A 12,570-nucleotide genomic window follows, 5' to 3' on the forward strand; every position below is an offset into this window, starting at 1 on the left:
TCCATTGAGAGTTTCGAGCATATGCACGGGGGGCGTTGACTGTTACTGGCTACGTCGGCTACGTCGTGTGTCAGACGAAAAGAGGGCGAAACTAACCCTTGATATCGAGCAATCAGTCCTACGGCATTAAATATTTCCTGACAATGAATTTTCGGCACTATACTAATACTTTGTAAGAAAATATACTTCGTGACGCGAGGATGAGTCGCTTAATTTACGCATTTCGTTGATCTGAGCCGGTGGCTGCGACTCGAGCGTCACTCGCGTTTGGACAGCGCGCGGGGAGTCACGTGGTCGGACTTGGACTTGTGTCGCGCAATTTAAACCTGTTCAAACCGTAAGTATTCGATGTGTGGTGCAGTGAAGTGAAAATAAGAAATTCCTGTTGGTCTGAAAAATTACCAAAGCCCGAGTCAAATAGTCAGTAAGTATCGTGTGGATATATTTGCAATCTCTATTCTGGATTCAATTCTATCTTGGGATTGGTTTGTTTTTATCAATTAATGAGAGTCCATGACAGCTTATTCAACATATTTTTTAGACAATGTTAGCAAAGTAGTTTTTTGCTAAATGCAATCTAGCAATGCTAAACCTGTGCTGACCTTAGAGGTTTTTTCTTTCGTATTTTTTTTTATAAAATTCACAATTACAAAGCCTTTCCCAAAAGTATCGGTTTATAAATCGTGCAATACAGCTATGTATCATGTGATTTCATGAGCACGCTAATTCAAATATAATGTTTCGGCAACCATTTGTAAGAAGACGACTGTAACGTTCACTTTTCGATTTATAAGTGTTTTGAAAAAAAATGACACAGGTGAAAACGTGTTTGCCTGTACAAATTTGGTAACTTTTTATTATTACTTTTTTAATACAAACAATCAGGAAGTAGTAATATTTTACATAATACATTAACATAGATAATTTCACTTTTCCAAGACTTCGTACGTACCGATGATCAATGTAATAACAGTTTACTTATGTTGCATATTTTCATCTATAGTTTCTATTACTTAACTGGAACATAAGTAACGACCATTCGAAATGTGGTCAACAATCATAAAAATGCTTTGTCTATATTCTATACTATAACCTTTTTTAAAATTTCATAGGTAAATGGAATATGTGTTAAAATGTAGTGATATTTTTTTCAAGAAGGCACTGGGAATCGATGCATGTTGTCCACATAATTATATTTATACGTATAGTATATGTCAGTATATGATTTCAAATATATTAATCGTCATATTTACAAAATTGAGTTTATCTATAACTGCAGTAGTCTTGTTGAAAATATCATTAAAATTAATCTTTGTGCTACTTATATTGATTTTTTGTTTCGACATGTGCTTTAATTTCATAGATCACGAATCGTACCATTCCTTTCTCATTATAAAAGTTACGAATGGTGTATTGTAACAAAAAGTTACATTTACATTTTTGACTTACTTAAAATCTACCATGATAGTTCTCTCCTGGAGTACCAGCATATCACATACTATTGACACGTTGCAGAATTTTTTGCTATACAAATTTTTCATCTAATATGTAGACACGTCAGAGCCCATTCTGCAAAATGTTGAAAGCTGCCCCGAGAGCCCAGCTCAATTCGTGAGAATTAATTTTTTTGTACAACTGTAAATAAAAATAATCATTGGACTGACATGAGTAGTAACTTGTGAATAATGATGAACAGATGAATCAACATTTTTTTAAGCGGAATTATAATGTTCAAAGATTCAATGATAATTTCAAACAAAATGTGCATCGTACACAAACTATGCTGAAAAAATTTTGTACCAACTTACTTGTAATTTAGTTGCTGGTTGTAAATCAAAGCCATCTCGAAGTAAGACATAAATGAATGTCAAGTCCAAGCATATGAATGGTTGGTCGGTATTCGGATAGTCGCAGCTTTCTGTGGCTTGTTTCAAGAAAGTACCAACTGTAACAACTCCGCCAGCAAACGGGTCAATGAGTCCCACTTCCGTGGCTCGATCAAAGTAATACGAGAATGCCATAATTTCTCGGTTCTCTAATCCCAGTGGTTTGTTGACAATCGTGCCAACATAATTCCTGACAATTTGCAAACATTCCGCGAATCTGACAACTGGTCTGTCCTCGTCGACCCCACCAAAGTTTTGGGTCTTTACAACTTTATGGGTTCCATTGAGTGGACCTTTAACTACGTAATTTACTCCGCCGTAACTCCAGTCAGTGGATATTATAGGATTAATACATTCCGAACGTATCTCTACTTTAGATCCTGCAGAAGGGGTGTTTTCCTCTATTTCTAGATTCTGGCCATATGTTAAAATTGCTTTCCTAGCTGCCATAAGCCCCATGCCTAAATAGCTATGAGTATAAATGCTTATATTATTGTTGAAGGCATTGATGGAAAATATATGCTTTTCTTGATCTTTAATATGATTACTATCAGGTGCAAAAGTTACTTGTGTGGACCCACCACCCAAATCTAATGCTGCTACTGTGTTTTCATGACTTTGTGGCGTTAGACGATCTAGTAAAAAATTGACTGTGAACCAGGAAAATATTCCTTCATCAGTACCGTCCATTATGGATACTGAGTTTTTAGAAGTTAAAAAACCTGAATTTTGAAACACCTTTTCACATTCTTCGAGCAATTTGTTGGCCTTTTCTTTTGGTAATAGCCTTAAACCAGCCGTTGCTTTCATACTTAGGGGAGTATGTTGCCATTCTGATTTTGGTATAACAGTTTTGGCTTTGTTTATTAAAATTTCCAGAGATTCAGCACCTTTTGCTGGATTATCGGCAAAAGAACTCAGCCCTGGTTTTATCTGCTCAAATAATTCATCGTCCAGAATTAAATTTGAATTTATTATCGATTCGTGGAAACTAAAAGCCAGTACACGGCTTCCGGTTGAACCTGCATCGATAATCACCGCGTAAAACGGTTTCTGAAGATTAAGCGAAAACGCTAAACGATCTAAAGCTTTACTGCCCATCCTAACTGGTTTTAATCCCATGGATATCCCTATATAAACCAGAACAGCTATTCCAATTATAATTATCATTATAATGTTAGTCCTATTTGGGCGGTTCATGGTTTTCGTCGCGCGCGGTGCCGTGTAATGATTATTCGAGCTCCCATCTTGTGCTTCCAACTGAAACGACAAAACAATGAAGATTAATTGTGTATAGAGATACATCAACGATTATTCAATGTTAACACTATATTCTGAATACACTAACAATAAGCTGCAAATCTAATAGGTAAAACGCAAGCATAGACTGCCTACAGATAACTGAGGCATTTGTACACACGACTCAGCAATGTTATTTCAGTCAAGTACAAATTAGGTGATTGCATAATCACTTAATTAGAATATGTATATCATAAGAACTTACTGATAACGTTCAATTAAAAGAACAAGTACGAAAATATCTGCCATCCATATTTACTATTTTACGAAACTCATATGATTTTTTTTTTTTTTTTTATGTGATAGCAAAATTGAAATCTACAGAATGCACTTTGTTACGTTTAATCCACATTTCACAGAGCTAAATTATGAATTCAGGAAATTTATGTCCTATCTGATGCATGTAATTTTTTTTTTTTTTTCGCAAAGATATCAGAGGTTTTGCTGAACTTTTTAGGTTATTAGACATGTTCGTAATCGACAAACACGTTGTTTCACTTATTACTCTTGCATGTAGCAATATTTTCGATAAAAAACCTTGAAATTGCAATCTCGTTTAAAATTCGCAAGCAATCGGAACACGAATTACATACCTGAGATAAGACACAAATAAGGTATCAATGATATTACGATCCTTTCATAAAGATTTACAATGTTCAGTCCACAAACGGTATTATTGTATGCAAATTTGATTGTGTGACACTTACGAGTGTGTATTGCATTTAGTAAAGGCAAAGTCAATGAATATATGTAAAGTAAAGGAACATCGGTACACGCGGTATGCTGGAAACGTCAGGCATCGTTACGTTTACAGTTTCGTCCGTCGAATGCCACGTCACATGATATAGATACCATAAATGACGGAACGTACTATACATTTAAATATATGAAACTTGTTGTTCGTGGAAATTTTTTATTTTTATTTTTCTCCCCACAACAATCCAATTTGTACGTACCGATGAAATTGATCAAAAAACATACCTTTCTTTTCCTCATTTCCATTGTAGCGGTAAATATGTATTACTATTGTAAGTAAATTTGTTGCAGAGTCCCAATAAGATCGTAAAGTGATCGGTTAACGCGTCAAGACCTTTGACGTTCTCACGCGACGACACGATGTTTTAAGACGAGTATTTACTTGACGAGAGTCGAACAGTTATTCAGGTGCAAATGACCGAATATATAGACAGAGATGCCATGGAACGATAACGTTCAAGGTTTATTTGCATCTGTCTAAAGAGAATCGTAAATTTATTCCTACAAAAACCCGACGCGATTTATAAACGCCAATTGGCATGCAGTTATTATAACTGCAGGAAATTGACTTTGACAGTCCACCTTAGATAATTTCACCTATATCTAGTATTTGTTATTGGACAATAGAAAGTCGTCTGATCGTGCTGACTGCTTATTCAGCTGTAGCTTATTATGCACTAGCCGCGTATCGTCAGTTCATTTTTCACGAACGTCGTTGCGAATTTGCTGCTTCACCGTTACGCAATACTGCGCGTAATCTTTTCAAATGATAGCGCAATTATATGTACTATCTAGCACGTAGATATGGGATAGAGATCTATTATCATCTATGAGATAGTACGTACAACCGGCGAGCAGTGATCGTGACTTGACAAATTGTATAAACGTGTATATGTTTCGTGTCACAAACACGTGTTACGCGCTGATAAAAAAAGTAAAGGCGATTCGAATATTATCTCTGCATGTTCAAATATTTAAAAATCTTCCCAATAGCGCCACGGACGACGACCATAAATCTTGCGTTAGAAAAAAGTTATACGTATATGATTTCAAAAATAGATTTCGGTTTCTCACGAACGGGGTTTGAAACAAATAGCCGAAGTCGAGATTCTCCGCGACCCAGTGATCATGAGTAGCTAAGCCAACGGCATAGCTGGAATTCTCAATTTGGATGCCCTCGATTATCGCTTATACTATTCCTGGCTGTCGGTGCTTCAGTGATCGTAAATTTTATAATACAGAAATATATATAATAATTTTGAATTAAGAGCTACCGCATACTTTCACGATTTGGAAATGAAACTGAAGGGTAACTAGTTGTTTCGTCTCACATAAATGTTTCAACATCTTCGATGTAGCTTGTGGCTGTATTTCAGGATGATGATTGATCGCGACGAAATTTCAACGCAATCGACGTAGTTTTGACCACAGAAAAGAAGAACTTTGAATCGCCGTAATAGTTTACATTTCATAAACTTCTAATTCCGCTGATTTATATTGATATACGCATCTCTGCTATAACCTACAACCGATTACTAAATTCTAGCTGGTCCGAGATCCTCTATGTATTATCGTAAAGAATATTTCAGTGATTACACGAAAAACCGCCTTGAAAAAATCAAGTAACAAATAATCGAAGTATTGGATATCATAGGAACTATGTGATCAGCTCCGCGTAATCTGTGCGGTTACATTTTTTGTTTGCTTTTACATTGATAAGATTTATGCCTTACACAACAAGTCTGAATCTAACATTACTGTTTGTTGGGGATTTGGCAATGTGCATAGAGCTGAATACTATATACTAATTGACGGTTAAGTTGACAATTTTGATTTAGGCATTATTGAATTTTTTTTCCACGACAACTTGTACGATTGTTTACATACAAGCAAAGCTTTAATTTGTAATATTGTATTTATTCTCGGGTTACTCAACAATGCAATTTACGTATATTTACGTGTACGTTCTAGATTTTCTTCTCTTCCTTTTTTTTTGCTTCAACTATGAACATTGTTAATTTTTTGTTTCAGTATCAGGATCTGATATACGTGTGGATACCGCAAAGAATTGTGGCAAGCTTTAAAAAATTCGCAATTTGCCAGAATCATTCAACCGAAGGAAAGTAATTGTGAAAATGGTACAGCAAAGCGAAGGACCAGGCCTTCTGAAGCAGGCCGCTATTCAAATCGGTGCTGGGGGTTCGGCAGGTTTTGTAGAAGTATGTATAATGCATCCGATGGATCTAGTCAAGACACGCTTTCAGCTACAAGTCAAACCCACTGCCGCAGACCCGACATATTATACTGGGATTGTGGATTGTATGAAAAAAATGTATGTGAGCGAAGGTTTCGGTGCTTATTGGAAGGGAATTATACCCCCCATCATTGTTGAAACACCGAAAAGAGCTGTGAAGGTGAGCAGATGACGCTATTTGTTGCGCTACTTATTTCAGCCTCACACTGATATTTAGATTTGTTGGAAGTAATCATTTATCAAAAACAAATGACTGTTTTTTTTTTCTATTAAGGAATCTATTCGCATGTTTTATAAAAACCCATTCTTTCTCGTAGTTTTTTACCTTCGAGCAGTACAAACAATTCTTCCTGTTTGGGGCGAGCAGTCCGACACCATTAGTAAGTTCTAAATATATTGATACTTGGTTTGCATGTAATACGTTACTTATTATCCAACTTTAAGCGGTATGTCTGACAATTTCAATTAGGTTCATAGGCTGTGAGAAATTTAATTGTTGACAATGAAACTCTAGGATTTTCATAGTTCTACTTAGCTTTGGATTTCTCTACCTACAGGACCAGTGAAAATGGACATGGAAAGAATCTAACATGCTCAAACCCACTAAGATCCCTGAACCTTTCCACTTGAAAAGGTGTCCTGCTTATAAGTATGTTAGTTATCACAGATATGTGATTGTCATCAACTATGACTGTTCTTAAATTGCTAATAAAAAGTTCATAAGGTTGGTCGAGGCAGAATTCAAGTCGAGTAATTCATGTTTTAGACATTTTCATGCGCTGGATTTTTTGCCGGGGTTACAGAGGGTGCATTGGTGAACCCTTTCGAAGTTATAAAGGTTCAGTTGCAATCAAATCGTAAGAAAATGAAGGAAAGCCCATCAACCATTTTAGTTACCAAGGAAATAATACGAACCAAAGGCTTGGGTTTAAATGGTCTGTATAAAGGCCTTAGTGCAACCGTTTTGAGGAATGCAGTTTTCAACTCCGTTTACTTTGGATTCTATCATTCTGTCAAAAGCTATATACCACTGAACAATGATCCTTGGCTGGAATTCTTTACAAAGGTGATCATATAACACAATATTCACTTACCGTTTTTGCACTGTTATAGACTAGGCATAGCCATATTGAAAAATAAAATTTTGATGATTGATCTGTTTTTATCAATATAGGTTGGCATAGGATTTACTTCCGGAACTTTAGCATCGTGTTTAAATATTCCATTCGATGTCGCAAAAAGTCGCATACAAGGACCACAGCCCCAACCAGATAGAGTGAAATACAAAGGAACGTTTAGGACTATTGCCATAGTGTACCGTGAAGAGGGGTCTGTATTTCATTAGTTTATCTTTCATTTAAGGAACTGACGATGCATTTCCCCAACTGTAATAAAATACATGTTCAATATTACAGATTCCGAGCATTGTATAAAGGTTTGCTACCCAAAGTAGTGCGATTGGGACCTGGTGGAGCTATAATGCTTGTGGTCTATGATTACATGCATCACTTCCTCACACACAAATTCGCAAATTAAAAGGAATATTGAGGATTATGACCGTAAGAAATCAAAGTTTACCAAAGATTTCCTTTGTATGGATTGGCCACTCAAGCTTCGAGTGACTTGTTATTTTGCCTACGAGAATCATGTAGATTAAATTATTTCTCAGAGTAGTGGATCTGATTCATTTTATTCTACTTGAGCAAGATGATAGATAACTAATTTCTAGACCTGTGATTTAAGTGACGCATTTTCATTAAACATACTGTAACGTAACATTAAATATATCGGCTTTCAATATTTTGAAACTAACGGAGTAAAAAATATTTCACAATGTATATTAAGGATGCAGATAAAGAAACCGTGGATTTGAAGTGTCATTTACTACACATTATATTACAAGTGCTCCATACCATAAAAATTCATTACAACAAGCTTTAGCATAGACACAGATATTACAATTAATTCTATAACAAACCCCCGAGAGCTGTAAAAACGCTTACTTACATTCGTCTCGCAAATATTACATCAAAGGTGTCGTCTTACATGGGGATTACAAAATTTTTCCCAAAACTTAAGTTGACTACATGTAATTATTCTATACTTGAACGACAGTTCAATTTTGGGAAAATATTACAAAAGTACGTAAAGTTTGAGATAAAAGAAGACGACTCCTTCTGTGCAAATGTTGCCGGACAATTTTACTTCATACTGCAGCAAGCTCCATTTTCACTCAATGGTTGTAGAAGGGTGTAGCTGAAACTCAAATCACCAATCGATGAAAAATATACTGTTGAATATTGATTACCTTTAGCCATTTGGAATTACAATATATTCTCGTGTTTATAAAAATTGTAAATGGGCAAGTCTCGTGTTGCCAAGTTTCAAAATTTTACGCAATGATTAAAAAAAAAAATGTTCTTATCAGCGTTTTATACACATAATATTCAGGATACTGAGCGTTTATGATAATAATAACAATATGCAATTCTTTTAAAATGAAGTTATCAATGCAGTCGGCACTGTGCAGTGAGAGTACTCAAGAGGCAATGTAGGTTAGATTGTTCGGTTTCTCTACAATGTACATTAGGTTTGTATTTTCATGCTTTTCAGATAGCAGAAAGTTAATTAATTTGCATTGTTTTTTTTTTAAATACTTGTCAAGTTTTTGTAATCTTAAGTATGTTTAGTTTTACATAAGAATCATGTCGATACTCATACTCAACCTGTGGACATGTTGAAATTAATTCAATACTCAATAGGTCCAACCGCAGCTCCGATAATCCAAACTTGTTATGCATGGACTGTAACCAATCCCAAATAATGAATGATGCAAATCGGACACAAAATATCAGACTAGCGAGGCATAGGCCAGTCAAAACCATAACAATTTGTTAGTGTACGGAAATGGTTATGAAAACATAAAATTGGTAGTGCCAAATCTTTGCACGTTGAATGAAATTTTTCTGCTTCAAATCTTCAACGAATATATTTCAGTAGTATACTCATCATTTTTCAAGTTTCTTAATAATGCTCAGTTTGAACTGGCAAACTACGCCTCGCTAGAAAATTGCATCGACGCCCACCTTTTAATAATTTCCCCAACAGCCGTGTGAACTCTGCCAAGCCACTGTTCTGCAAAAGTAAACATTTTTTACACTCTCGGAGGAAGATTATAGCGTACAACTAGAATTAATTCTATCCGGCGAAATATAAAGTTAGTTCCGTAAAATTTACTGAAGTATTTACACAAAAACAATATGCCAAACAACAGATTTCTTATGTTACGATGTTGTACTTATATTTTATGATATTAACTTGACAGTTGTATTATTTTTTAATGTCAATTGTCTTGTTTTGTTGTTACTGCTTTCTGAACAAGCAATAGCAAAATGCTCAGTAATTAATAATAACATTCTACTTCTAGGTACTGATACAAAATTGAAAACAAAAAAGCATGTAACATATATCAGTCCAACTGATCGGGTCGATATTTTATAGTATGACCTTTCAACTATACATCTTGAAATTGATAGTTTCTTCATATACCCATGGATTTCTCATTGAATTAGAGAAATTTAATATCTGGTTTTCGAACGAATATATCACTTTTGGATATTGGTTTTTAGTCTTGACGATCCAGCAAGTTAGTGAGAATAACTTGTCATGATATATTATTCACTCCGACATCGAGTTCAGACTATTCATATGACAAATAGAGCAAAATTCCAGAGAAACTTTTTTAGAATTCACGTGTAAACAGATACCAGCGTCTTTAAACTCCTCAAGTATGTTTGAGTCGTCGTACAGATTAGTTAAAGTATCCACATTATTTGAGGTGTTGTTTAAAATTTCATCAAAATTTGTGAAATTATCATAAACATTTCCACTCAAGCTTGACCATCCAGATGCATCTGTATTTGACACATCGACGTCGATTAATTCATCCAAATTACTTAGAGGTGAAGTTAAAGAAGCTTGTTTCTCAAAACCCAGTAAAATATCATCGCCAAATATTGAACCATTACAACTTTCTATGTTTTCATGATTTTCATCCCCGCTTATGTCTCCGTGATTAGACTTAGGAGATACAACTCTTTGAGTCGTAGGAATAGTGTAAGTGTGATCAAGTTCTGAATTTGATAGTACATCATTTGTAGATAATTGAGTTTTTGTAATGCCTTGTAGTAACCGTTGGTTTTTTCCAGGTGTACAATTTGCATTTGCTGCTAATTGTTCCAGAGTCGACTTACTGCCGAGCGACATTTCTCGCCCACTTTTTGAATCTCTATTAATCGACGCTTTGCTTAGTCCTTCGTTCATTGATTGCAACAACGCTGTAATGTTGGTCTTGTTTTTCAAGAGGCATCTGAGATAAGTGACTTCGCCCTTTAATTTCTTTATGTCAATATCCTGTTTCTGTATGACGTTAACCAAACTTTTACTCTTTTGCTGATAAAACGAAAGTTTATTTTCTACCTGTTCCAAGTGTTTCTTCTTCCGTATTCTGTTTTCTCTGGCTGCTTGAGCGTTCTTGTTCATACACGGCCTCTTCGAATGGCTTCGGCCGCCTCTCATCGTCACGTCCAACGAGCTCGACGACCTGTCCGCCTTTTTCAATGTTTTACAATTATCTTCGTCGTAATCGTCAAACTTCTCGTTACTTGAGTACGAATGCTTATACCTCCTGCGCCGGTAATCTTCGTCCGAAGAACTTTCGCTCGCGATATCGTAACGTTTTCCCGACGACATTTTGGTCCGCCCAAAAACTATGTATATTTATTGCGCCCAGGGAATATTTATTCCAGAATATGACAAATAGCTAGAAATTTTTTCTAACAATTCTCCCAAATACTAGTGTAATGTGATTCTGACGTTTAATCGTCATGAAAATGAAATTACTTCGAACTAAATTGACATTTTAACCGGCTTATAATGGAAAAACAGCAGGATCCTACTACGTTCGTAATTGGACAGACATATTTGCTATAATGCTGACCTCTGTTCCAGCAGGCCTGACATTGACCCAATACACCCTATATAATGGGGAAATTTCGTTTTACAGTTGGCAACGCAATGTTGCTGTCTTCACTTCGTGGAATTCAAATGTTATGGAATATACTAGATATTTGCATTAGTGCGATTAGTGTTATGCCAATCGCTCTTACTGACGAGTATGTAAATGAATCTGTAATTTTCAGTATGATTTTCGCGGAACCTTCAGGTCAGGCGACAACGCTTGAGGGAACAAGCATAGATACGTCGACGTCGTCGATTTAAAGGCTGTAAATCTGCTGGATCACCGATCAGATCAATTGTCAATCACAATTTTTCCATTCCATTTTCGCCGGCGATAGGTAAGGAAAATGTTCTAAATTATTTTTGCCGTTGGTTTGCAAAAGTGCATACAGGGTTTGCCAGTCGTAAGGCGCTAATATTTCAGTCTTCTCATTTCTGGACCTTTTTTACTGACCGAAGATGTCTTTGGAAATTCTTATACACCGCAATTATTACATTTTACTGTAATAGATTGTTTCAGTAGAAATTGGTACTACCCATGGACATTTTTTCGCATGTAATCGGTATTTATAGCGTGATTGTAATCTTGGCTTTTTTTCACTAATAAATTTACTTGGTATAACGAGTGAACTTGTGAATGCCACTAGACGTTGGTAATTCGAAAATAGAAGGTTGCCAGCTGTGCAAGCAACACATTTTCTATCGTCTCACTTATAAAAATAAGAGAAATTAAACACATAGGTAGCATATGTTTTTGATAATTTTCTTCACAAACTATAATGAAACTAATATAAAGCGTTTGACAAATAATGTTTTTAATTAAGTCCAAGTTTTGTTAAATAAAACAGAGTAATAATGATCTCCCTTAAATGGTAATCACAAATTATAAAATTAAAAATATCTAAATTCTGTACAGAAAATGATGAATATTGAAAAATGCATAAGCTAATAGCAAAATTGTTGAATCAACTCTACAAGTCTAACCAATTCTAAAATTTTAGAATTGAATTTGCATTAAATCCCGTTTAACAAACGTAATAGTCCGATCTTGAAGATGGTTTTATATTTCTAGAATAATCCAAATTTCACGAAATCAAGTTTCTTCTATCAGCTATATGTGGACGATAAACAATGCTATTAAAAAATTTTGATCGTCGCGATCATGGAGGAAGTCAGATTAATAATAAGTCTTAATTGGGTAAATAGTGCTCATTTCCATAAGGAATTGACAAGTAGTTGCAATAGGTTGTAATCGCGAATCTTGCATCTTCCTGTGGTTTTGAAACAAAAAATCAAAAAATATTCTGTAATTTGCTATACAAGTCCGAAAAAATGATGTCAAAAGATATGGTTAAG

The 12,570-nt window shown here is 35.2% G+C and overlaps 3 protein-coding genes across 13 annotated transcripts; 1 reads left to right on the forward strand and 2 right to left on the reverse strand.

Moving 5' to 3' along the window:
• Window positions 1-21: 21 nt before the first annotated feature.
• Window positions 22-12,531, forward strand: LOC124184868 (mitochondrial 2-oxodicarboxylate carrier). 9 transcript variants are annotated; one of them, XM_046575036.1, is made up of 7 exons: window positions 4,905-5,250; window positions 5,973-6,355; window positions 6,513-6,575; window positions 6,962-7,261; window positions 7,370-7,524; window positions 7,611-7,754; window positions 10,404-12,531. In XM_046575036.1, exons 2-6 carry the CDS (start codon window positions 6,077-6,079, stop codon window positions 7,729-7,731), a joined length of 918 nt encoding a protein of 305 aa, XP_046430992.1. In that variant the 5' UTR covers window positions 4,905-5,250; window positions 5,973-6,076; the 3' UTR covers window positions 7,732-7,754; window positions 10,404-12,531. The 9 variants fall into 9 exon arrangements, with proteins under 9 accessions (XP_046430984.1, XP_046430985.1, XP_046430986.1 ...); XM_046575027.1 differs by lacking the exon at window positions 10,404-12,531 and adding an exon at window positions 5,318-5,394 and having other exon boundaries at window positions 4,906-5,250; window positions 7,611-8,069; XM_046575033.1 differs by lacking the exons at window positions 4,905-5,250; window positions 10,404-12,531 and adding exons at window positions 5,272-5,394; window positions 5,488-5,563 and having other exon boundaries at window positions 7,611-8,069.
• On the reverse strand, window positions 829-4,629 carry LOC124184859 (ectonucleoside triphosphate diphosphohydrolase 5). Of its 3 annotated transcripts, none has more exons than XM_046575008.1 (3): window positions 4,167-4,629; window positions 1,809-3,146; window positions 829-1,635 (listed from the first exon to the last, which is right to left on the reverse strand). In XM_046575008.1, exons 1-3 carry the CDS (start codon window positions 4,185-4,187, stop codon window positions 1,558-1,560), a joined length of 1,437 nt encoding a protein of 478 aa, XP_046430964.1. In that variant the 5' UTR covers window positions 4,188-4,629; the 3' UTR covers window positions 829-1,557. The 3 variants fall into 3 exon arrangements, with proteins under 3 accessions (XP_046430964.1, XP_046430965.1, XP_046430966.1); XM_046575009.1 differs by lacking the exon at window positions 4,167-4,629 and adding an exon at window positions 3,893-4,034; XM_046575010.1 differs by lacking the exon at window positions 4,167-4,629 and adding an exon at window positions 3,779-3,912.
• On the reverse strand, window positions 8,848-10,947 carry LOC124184873. The gene is made up of 3 exons (XM_046575044.1): window positions 10,675-10,947; window positions 9,282-9,330; window positions 8,848-8,999 (listed from the first exon to the last, which is right to left on the reverse strand). Exons 1-3 carry the CDS (start codon window positions 10,945-10,947, stop codon window positions 8,989-8,991), a joined length of 333 nt encoding a protein of 110 aa, XP_046431000.1. The 3' UTR covers window positions 8,848-8,988.
• Window positions 12,532-12,570: the final 39 nt, after the last annotated feature.

Source organism: Neodiprion fabricii, chromosome 6, assembly GCF_021155785.1.
Source record: "Neodiprion fabricii isolate iyNeoFabr1 chromosome 6, iyNeoFabr1.1, whole genome shotgun sequence".
In the NCBI taxonomy this organism is placed as follows: Eukaryota; Metazoa; Arthropoda; class Insecta; order Hymenoptera; family Diprionidae; genus Neodiprion; species Neodiprion fabricii.